General features: G+C 37.2%; 1 protein-coding gene across 1 annotated transcript; it reads right to left on the bottom strand.

Annotated features, from left to right (window-relative positions):
- Positions 1-3,960: 3,960 nt before the first annotated feature.
- Positions 3,961-13,851, bottom strand: LOC128542600 (cytochrome b5). The gene is made up of 5 exons (XM_053512522.1): positions 13,523-13,851; positions 12,006-12,134; positions 7,100-7,126; positions 6,910-6,941; positions 3,961-5,213 (listed from the first exon to the last, which is right to left on the bottom strand). Exons 1-5 carry the CDS (start codon positions 13,685-13,687, stop codon positions 5,123-5,125), a joined length of 444 nt encoding a protein of 147 aa, XP_053368497.1. The 5' UTR covers positions 13,688-13,851; the 3' UTR covers positions 3,961-5,122.
- Positions 13,852-14,124: the final 273 nt, after the last annotated feature.

Genomic DNA, 14,124 nt, shown 5'->3' with positions numbered 1-14,124 from the left:
GTCCTGTGTCATGCCAACAGTAAAGCATCCTGAGACCATTCATGTTTGGGGTTGCTTTTCATCCAAGGGAGTGGGCTTACTCACAATTTTGCCCAAAAACACAGCCATGAATAAAGAATGATACCAAAACACCCTCCAACTGCGACTTCTTCCAACAATCCAACAATAGTTTGGTGGAGAACAATGCATTTTCCAGCACGATGGAGCACCGTGCCATAAGGCAAAAGTGATAATTAAGTGGCTCGGGGAACAAAACGTTGAAATTTTAGGTCCATGGCCTGGAAACTCCCCAGATCTCAATCCCATTGAAAACAAACAAAAACCCACTAATTCTGACAAACTCCAAGAAGTGATTATGAAAGAATGGGTTGCTATCAGTCAGGATTTGGCCCAGAAGTTGATTAAGAACATGCCCAGTCGAATTGCAGAGGTCCTGAGAAAGAAGGGCCAACACTGCAAATACTCACTCTTTGCATAAATGTCATGTTATTGTCAATAAAAGTCTTTGAAACGCATGAAGAGCTTGTAATTATATTTCAGTACATCACAGAAACAACGATCTAAAAGCAGTTTAGCATCAAACTTTGTGAAAACTAATATTTATGTCATTCTCAAAACTTTCGGCCACAGCTATATATATATATATATATATATATATATGTTTTTTTTTTGGCTGATGTATATACAGTATTAGAGAGAGAGAGTATTTAATGTAATTTATACAGTCATATCTCAGTCATGATCAAAACAAAATTAAAGTAATACCTGTATTTATTTCAACAAAATATTAGTTTATACACATTAATGGTTTTTGTTTGTTTTTAGATTATGAAATAAAAATAATAAATATTTGTTTTTTTTGTAGTGAACAATAATTTACGCATTACATTTCAGAATCTTCCTCCTCCTCTCTATTAGTGAGTGTTTTGTCATTTCTTCCTCTTTTACTTCCTGAGTCTCTTTGCCAAATCCCCTCCCTAATTAACTTTCTTCGCTGTAATTAAAAGCCTGATTAAAGAGGGGAAAAAAGAGAAGAACATGAAGCATACCTTGGTGTTGCCGGCTGTTAGGGTAAAGAACACAAAGATTTAGACTCAGAGTCTGAGGTGACCAACACAATAACAGTTCTTCCCCTAAATATTGTGATTTTTGCTTGTTGCTTGTTTGTTGGGTGAACTGTGAACTGGCTGCTATAATGCTATAATTTTCCTTTGGGATTAATAAAGTTTGTTTTCCCTCTCTCTATTCTGAATTCCCCTGTGTCCAGGTGTGAAACTAAGTGGTTTTATCCTCCATATTATTTCAACCTCATACAGATACACCTCCTGTCTGGAACACAGAGAGACCTGGTGTCAAATACTTGTTTTTGTTAACCCTGATTACTTACAAAAAACTTTTTATGGTTAGATAAGGAATCAGACAATCATTTCTTTAGTGCAGTAAGATGATTATAATGGTTGTGTTAATTTTACTCAAACTAAGTAACAGATCACAGTTCTGAGAGTAAAAGCTTAATTTATTTCTTTATATAATCCCCTGCTACACTAATGCACTTATCCCAGTGTTTCATTAGTGCATGGATACTATCAATGTAGAAAGTTTTCGCAGTACGCCAAAGCCATATCGTCTGGAACACTGGTCTTCCAGGAACTCCTTTAATAACTCCCAGTCGAGTTCCTGCAATGTGCAAATGATGTTGGTGAATAATTGTGTGCACCGTTTACACAGACAGATGCATCTCTTCCTCAAGTTGGCAATATGTTATCTGTTGATATTCAAGGATTACACGTTCCACTCGCTGAATGTTTCACATGAACGACTGCAGTGTGCTCCGAGCCACCTCACGCTGGGATCGTCACTCACAGACACACAGCTTTATTTAAAACGTGCACCATTCACGTTTCACTGCGGCTAAGGGTCTTATCACCGTACTGTGCTTGAAGTCTTCTGTAAATGTCAAACAGTTTAAAAACGTCATTCACCAAAAAGTGTTTTGTAAGCAACTACTTAAATAATGAAAACAAAATACTTCAAGATATACTCTTGTGGGAAGATAATCCCACTGGGGCGGTCTTTGATTAGTTTCATAGAAAAAAAACAAAATCTGTATATTATTCATTCATTCATTCATGTTTTTTTTTCTCCCCAAAATGAAAAAAAAAAGTTAAAAAAAAGTTGTTTTTTCAATATTTGTTAATCAAATAAATAAATAAGTAAATAAGTAGTGGCATTTTTTTTTAGGAAACAAGGAAGATAAAAAAAAAAAAATCACATTTCCCTCATCTTTACTTTGAGTTCAAAATCAAATGCTGTTAGTCCGAATCTGTTTTTTTTAAGCATGTCAGGTTGTGTACTGTATGTAACAGACAAGATACACAGATTCACAACACAACACTTATTTCTAGTATTCACCACACACACAAAACGTTGTGTGTAAATGTATTTTTAATAGTCTATAATTTGAGCATAATTTATACCACCTCAGTGACCACAAACAGGTTAAATCTCATTTCGCTCCCAATGTACACTTCACTGAATGTGAAATAACATGTACATAATGAACACATACAGAATCACAACACAAATGTACATTTACTACACGAGAGAGTAAACCTGAACACGTGATACAGAGAGAAGGCAGGAACGGGAAACTTGGGCTGATGTGCATGAGGAGACTGTAATGCTCCCTTGGAATAAAAAGGCAATTTATCTGAACATAAAGAGGCTTCAAAGCTACACACTACCACTACTAAGTACCGGTGGTTGTTTAATCGGGGGCGGGGGGGATAATAATAAAATGCATAGAAAATTCTGTACATGAATACAGTCTGTACGAACTGCTTGACAATTTGAGTATTAAAACAACATAAGTATTAAAGTGATACACTTATGTTGTTTTACATCTCTTTCTCAACAAATGCATAAAAAGTGATATCACATCACACCTTCACGTACCATCCTGCAGAAAGCAGACAGAAGGTCGAACTGTAAACCATTGGAACAGAAATGATATCTGACTGTAATAATATCTACAATCTAAAAATGAAATCATTAACATTATCTGAGTTAAACTTACTCACAAAAATCATTAACATTTACATACTCGGCTACTCCAACTTATTGGTGCTTTAAAAAAACAAGCCAAATAAACAAGTGTTTATTATTTCTATTAAAGTAAGTCCATTAATGAGGCTGAACTGTGAATCTATGTAATCTCAGATAAACATTCCACACCATGAAAGAATTAAATGATACACATTTACACATCATATTTAAAGTCATGAATGGAAAAAAAAAAAAAAAGAAACTTATCCTGGTGTTCATTCGTTAGCTGAGGATTCAATGTGTACAAATTAGCTAACGTTGTATACTTTAATTAAACTTCCCTTAAATGAATCATTTACTGCATTATTTCATACACTATACTATAAAAGTTCAGTCTTAATATGTATGAGTACTTGTGATGGGAATCACCAGTGTCCAACCGATTTAATGTTATCAAAATACCTCGGAGCCGCTTCAAATAAAATTTGCGATTCTATAAGTATCATGATTTTATAAAATTAGCCCGAATTAATATAACATTTTCCTTTTTATCATTTTAAACCCTTAAAATAAAGAAGTTTAATGAGGAACTAAATGTCGCCTGTTCCTTATAACATTATATAATATATACTGTAAACAATACTATAACTCTTCAAACTAACTGCAACCCAAACACAAGAGTTTAACATTTAACTTTAAATTAAACAAAAATCTACATTTTTACTGAGCAGCACGTATCTCTATCATCCACAATAATTATTATTTCTAAACAAACGTAAATAATTCACTCCTACCCCACGAGATGGAAATATGTAAACACTACAGAGTGCACCACCTGTATGATTATAAAGACCGGTTCATCTCTATTATTAATGTAAGAATTGTTTTTAAAAAAATTATTTGGGAGTCGGGGGGGGGGGGGGGATGGGACGATACGTGAATCACCCCACTAAAAAACTGCGACATTAATTCAAATACCTAAGAAACATACTGTAGGTCTTTAATTACTGCTTAAGGATTGCCAGTGACTCGGCTGTTTAGAAATCTAGAGGTAAATGAAGGAGGGCGTATGGTCACATGCTAGTGTAGAATTGTAAAATTAATAAAATTAAAATTGTCTCTTGCAAAAAAATTATGCACATTCACTCAATACATCTCTGCATTATAAACTAGGAATGTGGGAAAATTTAATTTCTTATTTTCTTCTTCTTATTTTAAATATAGAAATACCACAATTTATCTTAATAAATTAACCTGACCCAACACCTTAAAACGAAACTTATAAAAGGCTGCATGTCTATATAAATCAGGGGCATTGTTTATTTATTTATGTATTAATCAAAAACACACCAAAAAGCATAGGCATGCGAAATACTATCTGTAAGAATAAATGCTAACTAATGCAGTAAATAATAAAAGGTATTAAGGGAAGCCTAATGTACGTGATTTCTGACTGAGTGTGTATCTGGTTTGAGTGTGTAACTTTTGAACAAACTGATTACCAATCGTGGCCCCAAGAGAAGCTTTAACTGGATCTTAGGAAGGGTCTATAGGTCACATGTTCATAAGCCATAATGCTGAAATATATACGTGTCACATGCCATGTTCAGTCAGAGTAAAGAGAGAACAGGAACGAGGAACAAGGAACAGATGGTGACACACACACTCCAGTTTACTGCTGCATTTGATCAGTCAAATCTTAAGCGAAAAGGTCTGGTCTAAAATGAGGCACGGCCCGACATCATCCTGCACTTATTCTCCTCCTGGTGCACGCAGAGAACGACAGAAAACTGGATAGAAAAAAAAAGGGACAAGACTGTGACTCGACTCACTAGCATGAAAAGGGCAGTGATGGTCAGACGTACGTGCGTGTGTGCGTGTGTGCGCATGATATCAGAAAGAGAGAAAAGTCCAAGGCCTCTAGAGGAAAGAGAGAGAGAGAAAAAATGCTGCTTTGCCTGGATCCTGATCCGAAACCGATCAGACTGTCCCTGAGCCCGCTGTGTGCGAGAGCTCGTACCAGAGGGCGCCGTGCTGAGACGGGCTCAGGGGGAATCCAGGAGCTGCTGCGTAGTGCTCAAGATGATTTGTTTTCCATCATGTAATAACGATACATGAAGCCTACAACAGCGACAGCTACGACGGGAATCAGCCAGGTGCTCCATGAACTGAGAGAGAGAGGGGGAAAAAAACAATCATGAGACAGTATGCCTGCGAGATAAAGACAGAAAGAGAGAGAGAGGGAGTAAGAAAGAGAGATAGAGAAAGCATAAGACAGAGAGGGAAGAGCAATAGAGAGAAACTTAAAGAGAAAAAAAAGATGTCTAAGATCAATACTGTATGTGACAAAGAGAGAGAGCGAGAGAGAAAAAGAGAGAATAGATGAAATACAGGCAGAAAGCAAGAGACAGATGAACAGAATTGGTGAGGGAGCGAGAGACAGAAATAGATTATAAAAAGAGCGTTACTGAGAGACAAAATGAACAAGAAAGTAAGAGACAGGAAAGAATGAGAGAGAGTGGGAGAGTAAATGAGAGAGACAGATGGTGAAAGTAAGAAGGCGATAGACGCAGCGAGACAGACTGAATGAGACATGTTTAAGAAAGACAGAGAAAGAGTGATATGGAAGAGGTATGAAGAAGATATACAGTGCCCTCCAAAATTATTGGCACCCCAGTTAAGATGTGTTCTTAAAGTAGTAAGTTGAAGTTTTTAAAGTTGATCAGAGTATCCAGAAACTTTAAATTAATAATTGAAAAAATTTTAAATTAATGACTTCCTGTTTCCCTGTGGTATAAATATGAGGTGACACAAAGGGCTATTTCTCTTACCCACTCTTTAACATGGGAAAGACAAAGAACACCCCATTCACGTAGGGCAGGTGTGTGTCGACCTGTCAGACAATGGCAACAAAAAAATACTTGCCTAAACTTGCCCATATCTACAGTCAGAGGAATTATTTAGAAGTTTAAAACTACTGGAACAGCGACAAACAAGGCTGAACGAGGACCTAATGTTATCTTACCACCACCCCCAGCGAGGAGTATGGTGAGAGAAGTAAAAAATAAAATAAAAATCTCCAAATGTCACTGTTAGAGAACTGCATCAAAGAGTGGCATCTTGGGGTCACAAAGTCTCCATAACAACCATCAGACACTATCAACATGCCAACAAGGAAGAAGACTTTTCTCACCTACAATCCCAAACATAAACGTCTGGAGTTTGCTAAGTGGTACTGGGGATTTCAAACGGTCGTGTGCTGTGGTCAGATGAGACTAAGATAGAGCTTTTTGGCAACAAAAGCTCTAAGTGAGTCTGGTGTAAAGCAAAAAGATGAGTATGCGGAAAAGCACCTCATGTCCACTGTGAAGTATGGTGGAGGATCTGTGATGCTGTGGGTCTGTTTCTCTTTCAAAGACACTGGGAACCTTGTTAGGGTGAATGGCATCATGAACTCTTTAAAATACTAGAAGATTACAACGGGGACTGGGGGGTGGACCAAGTATTAACATCAGGTGTGCCAATAATTGTGGCACACACAATTTCATGTTTAAAAAAAAAAAAAAACCTTAACATTTTTTTCCACTAAATAATTGTACTTTAATGAATGGTTGAATTTTTCTCTCTTTTTTGAATAAAATATATTAAATAAATAAATACATTTTATTGATTATATTGAATAAAAATATATTAGAAGCCTAAAAACACATTGTAACCAGGGGTGCCAATAATTAGAGAGAGAGAGAAAGAGAGAGAGAGAGACAGGAATGAGACTGTGTGACTGATACGGCAGTAAGGAAGACCAGAAAATGAAGGAAATATGAGAGACAGAAAGACAGAATGAGAAAAAAAACGATCTCTCACCTGGAATCTTTTGAAGTTGTGATATAAACCTCCTAAAGAAAGGAACACAAAACATAAGACATCACTGTTTTTACAAAATAAAAATAAAAAACTCAACAAAACTGTTTCTATGTAACATGTCGTATCTGGAAACCCCACATCAGCTGAACAGGGCAGAAAAACAATCCAACATGTTGTCAGCGTTCCTTACCTTCTTACACTCATTCTTTCTGTCATCCTGCAAGAAAAAAAAAAACAGTTAAAATCAGTCTAATTAAAGGTTGACAATAAACACAAGAGAAAGGGAAAATGAGGACGTTAACCATCACGCTATGCCTAATATTATTGATATTTCGAGAAAGATGTCATGCTCGAGCATGCATTTCTACTGTATCAGCTATGGCTGTGTAGGTCAGACGATGAAACTGGCGTGTTGCGCGCACACTAAGATTTCAGAGGAGACAGACAGCACCGATGATGTTGCATCTACTTCTGTGCTCAGGTACGACATGGGTTCCATATCTGATTTGATCAGTGCCCGAGCTGAACACAGAATTAGCTGTAGTCTACTATATTAAAAAAGGAAGTGCCACTATGTGGTATTATTGTGTAGCCACATTACTAAACCTCTGAGTGTTGCAGTACATTGGACAGTATTAGATTAAGTAATACTAATAACTAGCTGTGCTCACAACTTCATTCATGTGGAATTTAACTGCATTCATTAAGTAGATTTCAAGTTCACATTCATAAGCTGTCTGTTAAATTATACATGTTATAATATATATGCTATATGTTACATCAAGCTCGGCCAAACACACCTGTGAAATCCTTATTAATATTTTGAATTTGTATTTGTAGCATTTTGAGATTTGCTTTAACACTAGAAGCGCCGAGCAGCGGTCATTTGACCGCAAGGGGGTAAAAAAAAAATAATACTTCACACTCGATCAATTTCCAGGACCCTCCTTTCATGACTTTTCCTAGTTCTGTGAGCTTAATCACCCTGTATGCTTACATTTTTAAAATCGCACCAGTAAAAGCCAGTATAAAGCTATTTTGCTCTTATTTACGTGAAATCGCTGACAGCTGCGCGGCGGCATGACGTTTCCTGTCTTTTCCAACCCGCGATTCTCATTTCTCTCAGCAGATGGCGCAAGGAATCGCGCATACTATCTATGCGTCATTCAGTGCGTATGTGTAACTATCTCAGGTTTCATTCCATATATGCAGTTTATATATATATATATATATATATATATATATATACATATATATATATATATATATATATATATACACATATATATATATATATATATATATATATATATATATATATGCTTCCGTAAAATATCGACAATTCGCCATTCGTTCTGGCGTTGATAATCAGCGATATTTTATAAGGACATTTAGGGAATTTCGCTTTACTTAATTTTATAAGGTTTTGAGAAAATTTATTAGTTTGTTCGTTCTGTTAGAAGCTTCTGTGAAATTATCTCTAAAACAATATTGTTTTACATATTACATATGTAATGACCCCTCCTGAGGATATAAAGCCTCATTATTGAATGTAAATAAATCAGATCTACCACAGCAGATAATAAACTATGCTATGTCATAACCGAAGCAAACACCACGATTATGCCTCGTTTCGTTCAATGTTGCTAGGCAACGGACCACGCGCCTAATCAGCGGGAACGTGGTTCACTTGGCCGCAGTGTATTATAAACCTGCGGGATGTTTCACTGCTTATGTTCATGTAATAAAAGCGAGGGAAATGTGAAAGTGATGTGTGGCCACTGAATGAGAACTAAATCAAAGATTTCGGTAACTACACTGAGTGTAACATCTGCATAGTGACACTAAACAGCTAAACAACTTCACTTTCCCGTTTACCTCTGAGGAAAAAAAGCTGTATGTTGTTTGTTTATATGTAGAATGTTTATAAAAGTACAAGAAGTAGGCGCGCGCGCGCACAGACACACACACACACACACCTCCCCTGAGCCCTCGGTCAAAATCTAATGACCGTCGATATGCAAATGAGTCAAGACGTAGCCTAACGTGGTGTCGTGTCGGATTTCAGCGGTCAAAGAAAGTGGAAAGACTTTGAAACAGTTTCAGCGTTTTTTTCAGTTACAACAAGCACAGCGATGAGTCCACGTTGTTTCACTGGTTATGACATAGTGACACTAAACAGCTGAACAACTTATTATACAACTAATTATCACTACATAAGTACCCCAACACCCCTGATCATGAGTTTCAGCTGAAACAAATTCTATACATGCAACAGAAAATGTAGATGCAGATTCCAAATGTATAAAGATACATGCTATATATATATATTCCGCTTCAGCGTGTTTCTTAATCTTTCCCTATATATATATTTATATAATTATATATATATACTTTTCAAATAAAATCGCTATTACTTGACCCTGAAATTTAGTTTAGCACACAAAAACTGAAAAGTCCTTTCTGGTAAATCAACTGCATATGTAGTTTATTCACAGCAATTCATTAATAAAATGAATATACATTGTACAGTAAAAGGTAAACACGAGAAAGATTACAAAGTAAAAAAACAAAGAGTGTCTTCTTTACAAACAGCTTCTACTGTGCGTCGAGATGCTGAAATCCCTTGCATGTTGCCCCTCAATTTTGTGCTTCCATTTCAAGTGGAGAGATATTTGACCAACAGCTTAGAACAAAAGAACTGTAGGTGTGATCACAACCCCCTCCGAACGACCGTGCCATCAATCACTGACCACCTCAGAAGTTCCCTCCAATGTATGCTGATGTTTTGCAAGTATTTTTGCAAAACTATGGCACTCTTTTGAGAGGTGGTTGGAATGTGTTATTTATTCATTTATTCTATTCTGTAGGGCACTAACTACACAGATCAAACTGATACCTTATTTTATTCTTATACTCATCGCTGTGCTTGTTGTAACTGAAAAACGCCGCAACTGCTTCAGGGGAGGTGTGTGTGTGTGTGTGTGTGTGTGTGTGTGAGCGCGCGCGCGCGCGCTGCAGCCTGTGAATGAATACGCACAGCAGAGGGACAGAGACATGAGGGACATCTAATACCTTATTGTGTAGTGTCCCTTTTTCAGCGGATTTCTCTGCTACCGCAGATCAGTTTATCAACTTGTAATATATTAATTTTAGGAATATATTAACATGTGCAGACATTTAGTTGAGCGCTGCCCCTCTTGCCCCTGAATAGAGCCAGCCTCGATTACACACACATACACACACATATATATAGCATGCATCGAATACACACACACATTATATATATATATATATATATATATATATATATTATATAGCATGTATATTTATACATTTGAAATCTGCATCTACATTTTCTGTTGCATGTATAGAATTAGTTTCAGCTGAAACTCATGATCAGGGGCGTTGGGGTACTTATTTAGTGATAATTAGTTTCAGCCAAATCATTAAAACTAACAATAGACTATGAGAGGTGGTTGGAAGGTGTTACTCTGAATATAAACAAACTAAATACAGCTTTTTTTTCTCAGAGGTAAACAGAAAAGTGAAGTTGTTCAGCTGTTTAGTGTCACTATGTCATAACCAGTGAAACAACGTGGACTCATCGCTGTGCTTGTTGTAACTGAAAAAACGCTGCAACTGTTTCAAAGTCTTTCCTCTCCGTGACCGCTGAAATCCGACACGACACCACGTTAGACTACGTCTTGACTCATTTGCATATCGACGGTCAATAGATGTTGACCGAGGGCTCAGGGGAGGTGTGTGTGTGTGTGTGTGCGCGCGCGCGCGCCTACTTCGTGTACTTTTATAAACATATAAACAAACAACATACAGCTTTTTTTTCTCAGAGGTAAACGGAAAAGTGAAGTTGTTCAGCTGTTTAGTGTCACTATGCAGATGTTACACTCAGTGTAGTTACTGAAATCTTTGATTTAGTTCTCATTCAGTGGCCACACATCACTTTCACATTTCCCTCGCTTTTATTACATGAACATAAGCAGTGAAACATCCCGCAGGTTTATAATACACCGCGGCCAAGTGAACCGATTAGGCGCGTGGTCCGTTGCCTAGCAACACTGAACGAAACGAGACATATTCGTTGTGTTTGCTTCGGTTATGACATAGCATAGTTTATTATTTGCTGTAGTAGATCTGATTTATTCTAATTTAATATTGTTTTAGCGATAATTTCACGGAAGCGAGTTCAGAACTAAATCGCTGCTCCGAGACGTTCAGAAGCTTCAAATAGAATGAACAAACTAATAACATTTTCTCCATACGATATAAAATTAAGTAGAGCTTTCCTTTTTGTTATAGTATGAAGCCCCTAGATGGACAAAGGAGGAGAAAAAACGGCAGAAAAAAGTCAAAAACTTTGGGTTATAATTCCAAACATGACTTGTTTTTCCCCTCTTCGTTTGTCCCATTAGAGACTCTGTAGTAGGTTTTCTCAGTTGAATATGAAAAAAAGATACCGCTTATTATCAACGCGGGAATGAATGGCGCATTGTCCAAGTGCAAGTTGATCTTGGAGCTAAACTATTTGCTTTGGGTGAAAGCGCCATCTAGCGATCATTGTGTGTCAGCAGCAGCTTCCCATTCAAAACAATAGGCGGTCAAATGACCGCTGAACCGCGCTTTTAGTAGGTGACACTGGCGCGGCGCTTCTAGTGTTAAATATAAAAAGCATTATACATAAAATGTATTATTAAAATTCATTCAGTATATTCACGTGCACTAACAGACAGACGAAAATTCCAAAAACCATCCTGATGTGTTCTATTTCTCATCTTGTGTTCCCCCAAATATTTTTTAGAAAATATTTTCAATGCACAGACACACAAACTTTACCATTTTATTATAAGGAAAAAAGGGAAACAAAATAGCTGATCCACATTTATGAGATGAACTAATATATGTTCTGTAAAGGTTCGGTCAAATTACCATGTACGTTTTTCGGAGGAGTTATAAATAGAAGATAAGCATGGTGACTGACAACGGAATACGATGGACAGCAATCACTATGCATCGCCTATGCTTCACACAAAAACTGTCGTAACAAAAAAGTCGTCTTGGGTATTTTTGGCCTCTACCTGATGCAGCTCTCCGATGTAGTACTGCTGAAGCATCTCTCTGGCGTCTGTGGAATGTCCGACGTCCTCGAAGCTCTCGGTTGCATCTGAGCCTGCCTGCTCCAGAAGCACTTCTTCACCTCCTGGATGCTGCGAAAAGATTGTCGGAATAAAAGCTCAGAATAAATTTTTAATTTTTTTTTTTTTTTAAACTTAACACCTATGAATCGCAATTCATGCATCACCATGCTGAGTCCAAAATCTATTAATTAAAAACTATTTTTACATTAATTATAAAGAAGAATCAGTTGATGAATTCAGTGACCAAAATTAGCAGGTTTCAGTTTAACCAGTGATCAGCCGCAAATATAAACAATTTTGAGCACCAACATCAGAAGCCGTACACGCCCACGTCCTCGGAGCTGATCAACGCACTTACGTAAAAGTTGAGCTTAGAGACTTTTAGAGCCGTTTGAGGAGGTAAAACATCACCTGTTTTTATTGGACTTTCAGCTGCTCCCGTTAAAGGGTCGCCACAGCAGATCAACTGACCCGCACAACTACTTGGCACAGGTTTTACGACCAGATGCCCTGACACAACCCGATTGTATCCGAGCTTGGTTCCCACGGAGCACCACACACTCTTGTCTAAGTATCTATTATCGATCATGGACAAATCATAATGCTCTTTCTCCAGGTCACCTTGTGCCTCAAATCAAACAAGTTCTTTAGGTTGATCTTGGCCTCGTCAGCCTCAAGCTTTCTGAAGATAATATAATTGATTAGTTTAAGATAAGATATAGAATTAGATAAGATTAATACAATTGTTTCTTTATAATCCTACAGGTGGTGCACTCTGAACTATTCAAACATTTTATCGCGTGTGGTAGGAGTGAATTATTTGCCAGGTTTAGAAATAATTATGACAGAGGACAAAGATACATGCTGCTCAGTAAAAATGTTAAACTCGGGTAGTTTGCATTGGTTAAATGCTGTGCTTGGTTTTTAAGTAAGAAAACTAATGTTATAAGAAAAGGCCTACATTTAATCACAAAGATTTTTTAAAAGCTTAAAATTGTAACAAAATCAGGGGAAGATTTTTTTTATATCAAATCGGGATAATTTATAAAATTGTGATACTTATAGAATGGAATTTTTATATTGTGATGATATTGTTTTGGGAGGAGACAATCATTTTTACCTCAGGTTAATTTGACATTTTTAACGAAAATAATAATTTATCCTTTAGAAAAATGAAATGATTATACAATTAGTTTAAAAGTATTTTTAAAATAATGAAACACACTGCACTGATGTTATTAAGCACTGAAAATAAAGTATTGTTAAAGTCTTTCCACAAGTTATTAAGTTATATGTCAGGTATAAAATGGAAAGCGGTATCGGTTGACCAGGTAAAGCGCGAGGCCTGGTCGCGCGCTGCTTACGAGCTCACCTAGCAGTTAAAGTCACGTTATATAGCAACAAGGACATTTTGGTGGTGTTTAAGACATGTATTTATCCAAGCACTGAGTTCTTACCTCTTCGAGGAATCTCGTAATATCGTAAACTTTATCGTGGATGATCAGCCACGCATCTGTGCTCACGTTATGAGCGTGAACCTCCTCGCGCGTGAAAAATTTCACGTCACCATCCCCCGCTGGTAGATGATTTGAACTTGATTTTTTCTTCATTTCTTCACCCATTACAGTCTGTCTGTCTGTCTTTCTTTCTTTCTCTCTGTCTGTTTGTTTTCGGTTCTCACACCGACAACCCTCACCACACACCAAACCGAACCGCTAGCATACACGGCTAACTCTGTCAGAGTTCTAGCTGTCAGAGTTCAACGGCAACAGCTCGCGCACGGGTCTGAACCAATGAGCGAACAGAGCTCCACGTGACAACAAACGCGGTTGTTCGGCTTCCAACAGCCAATGAGCGACTTTTCCTTTAACCAATCCAGCCAATCTGAGAACAAGCCAGGATCATGAGACCGCGGTGTCAGAAATATGGCCACGTGGTATTCAGAGAAGTTTAGGGTTTCGCGCATGCGCTTTGCCTCCAAAGAGGCAATGGGCGTCCATTTTATTTGGTGATTGTGTAATTTTTGTTTTTTTTGTAATTTTATTGTAGTAAACATTTT

The sequence above is a fragment of the Clarias gariepinus genome, chromosome 15 (genome assembly GCF_024256425.1).
Source record: "Clarias gariepinus isolate MV-2021 ecotype Netherlands chromosome 15, CGAR_prim_01v2, whole genome shotgun sequence".
NCBI lineage: Eukaryota > Metazoa > Chordata > Actinopteri > Siluriformes > Clariidae > Clarias > Clarias gariepinus.
Note: the sequence above shows the minus strand (reverse complement) of the source record. Positions and strands in the feature narration are given on the sequence as shown.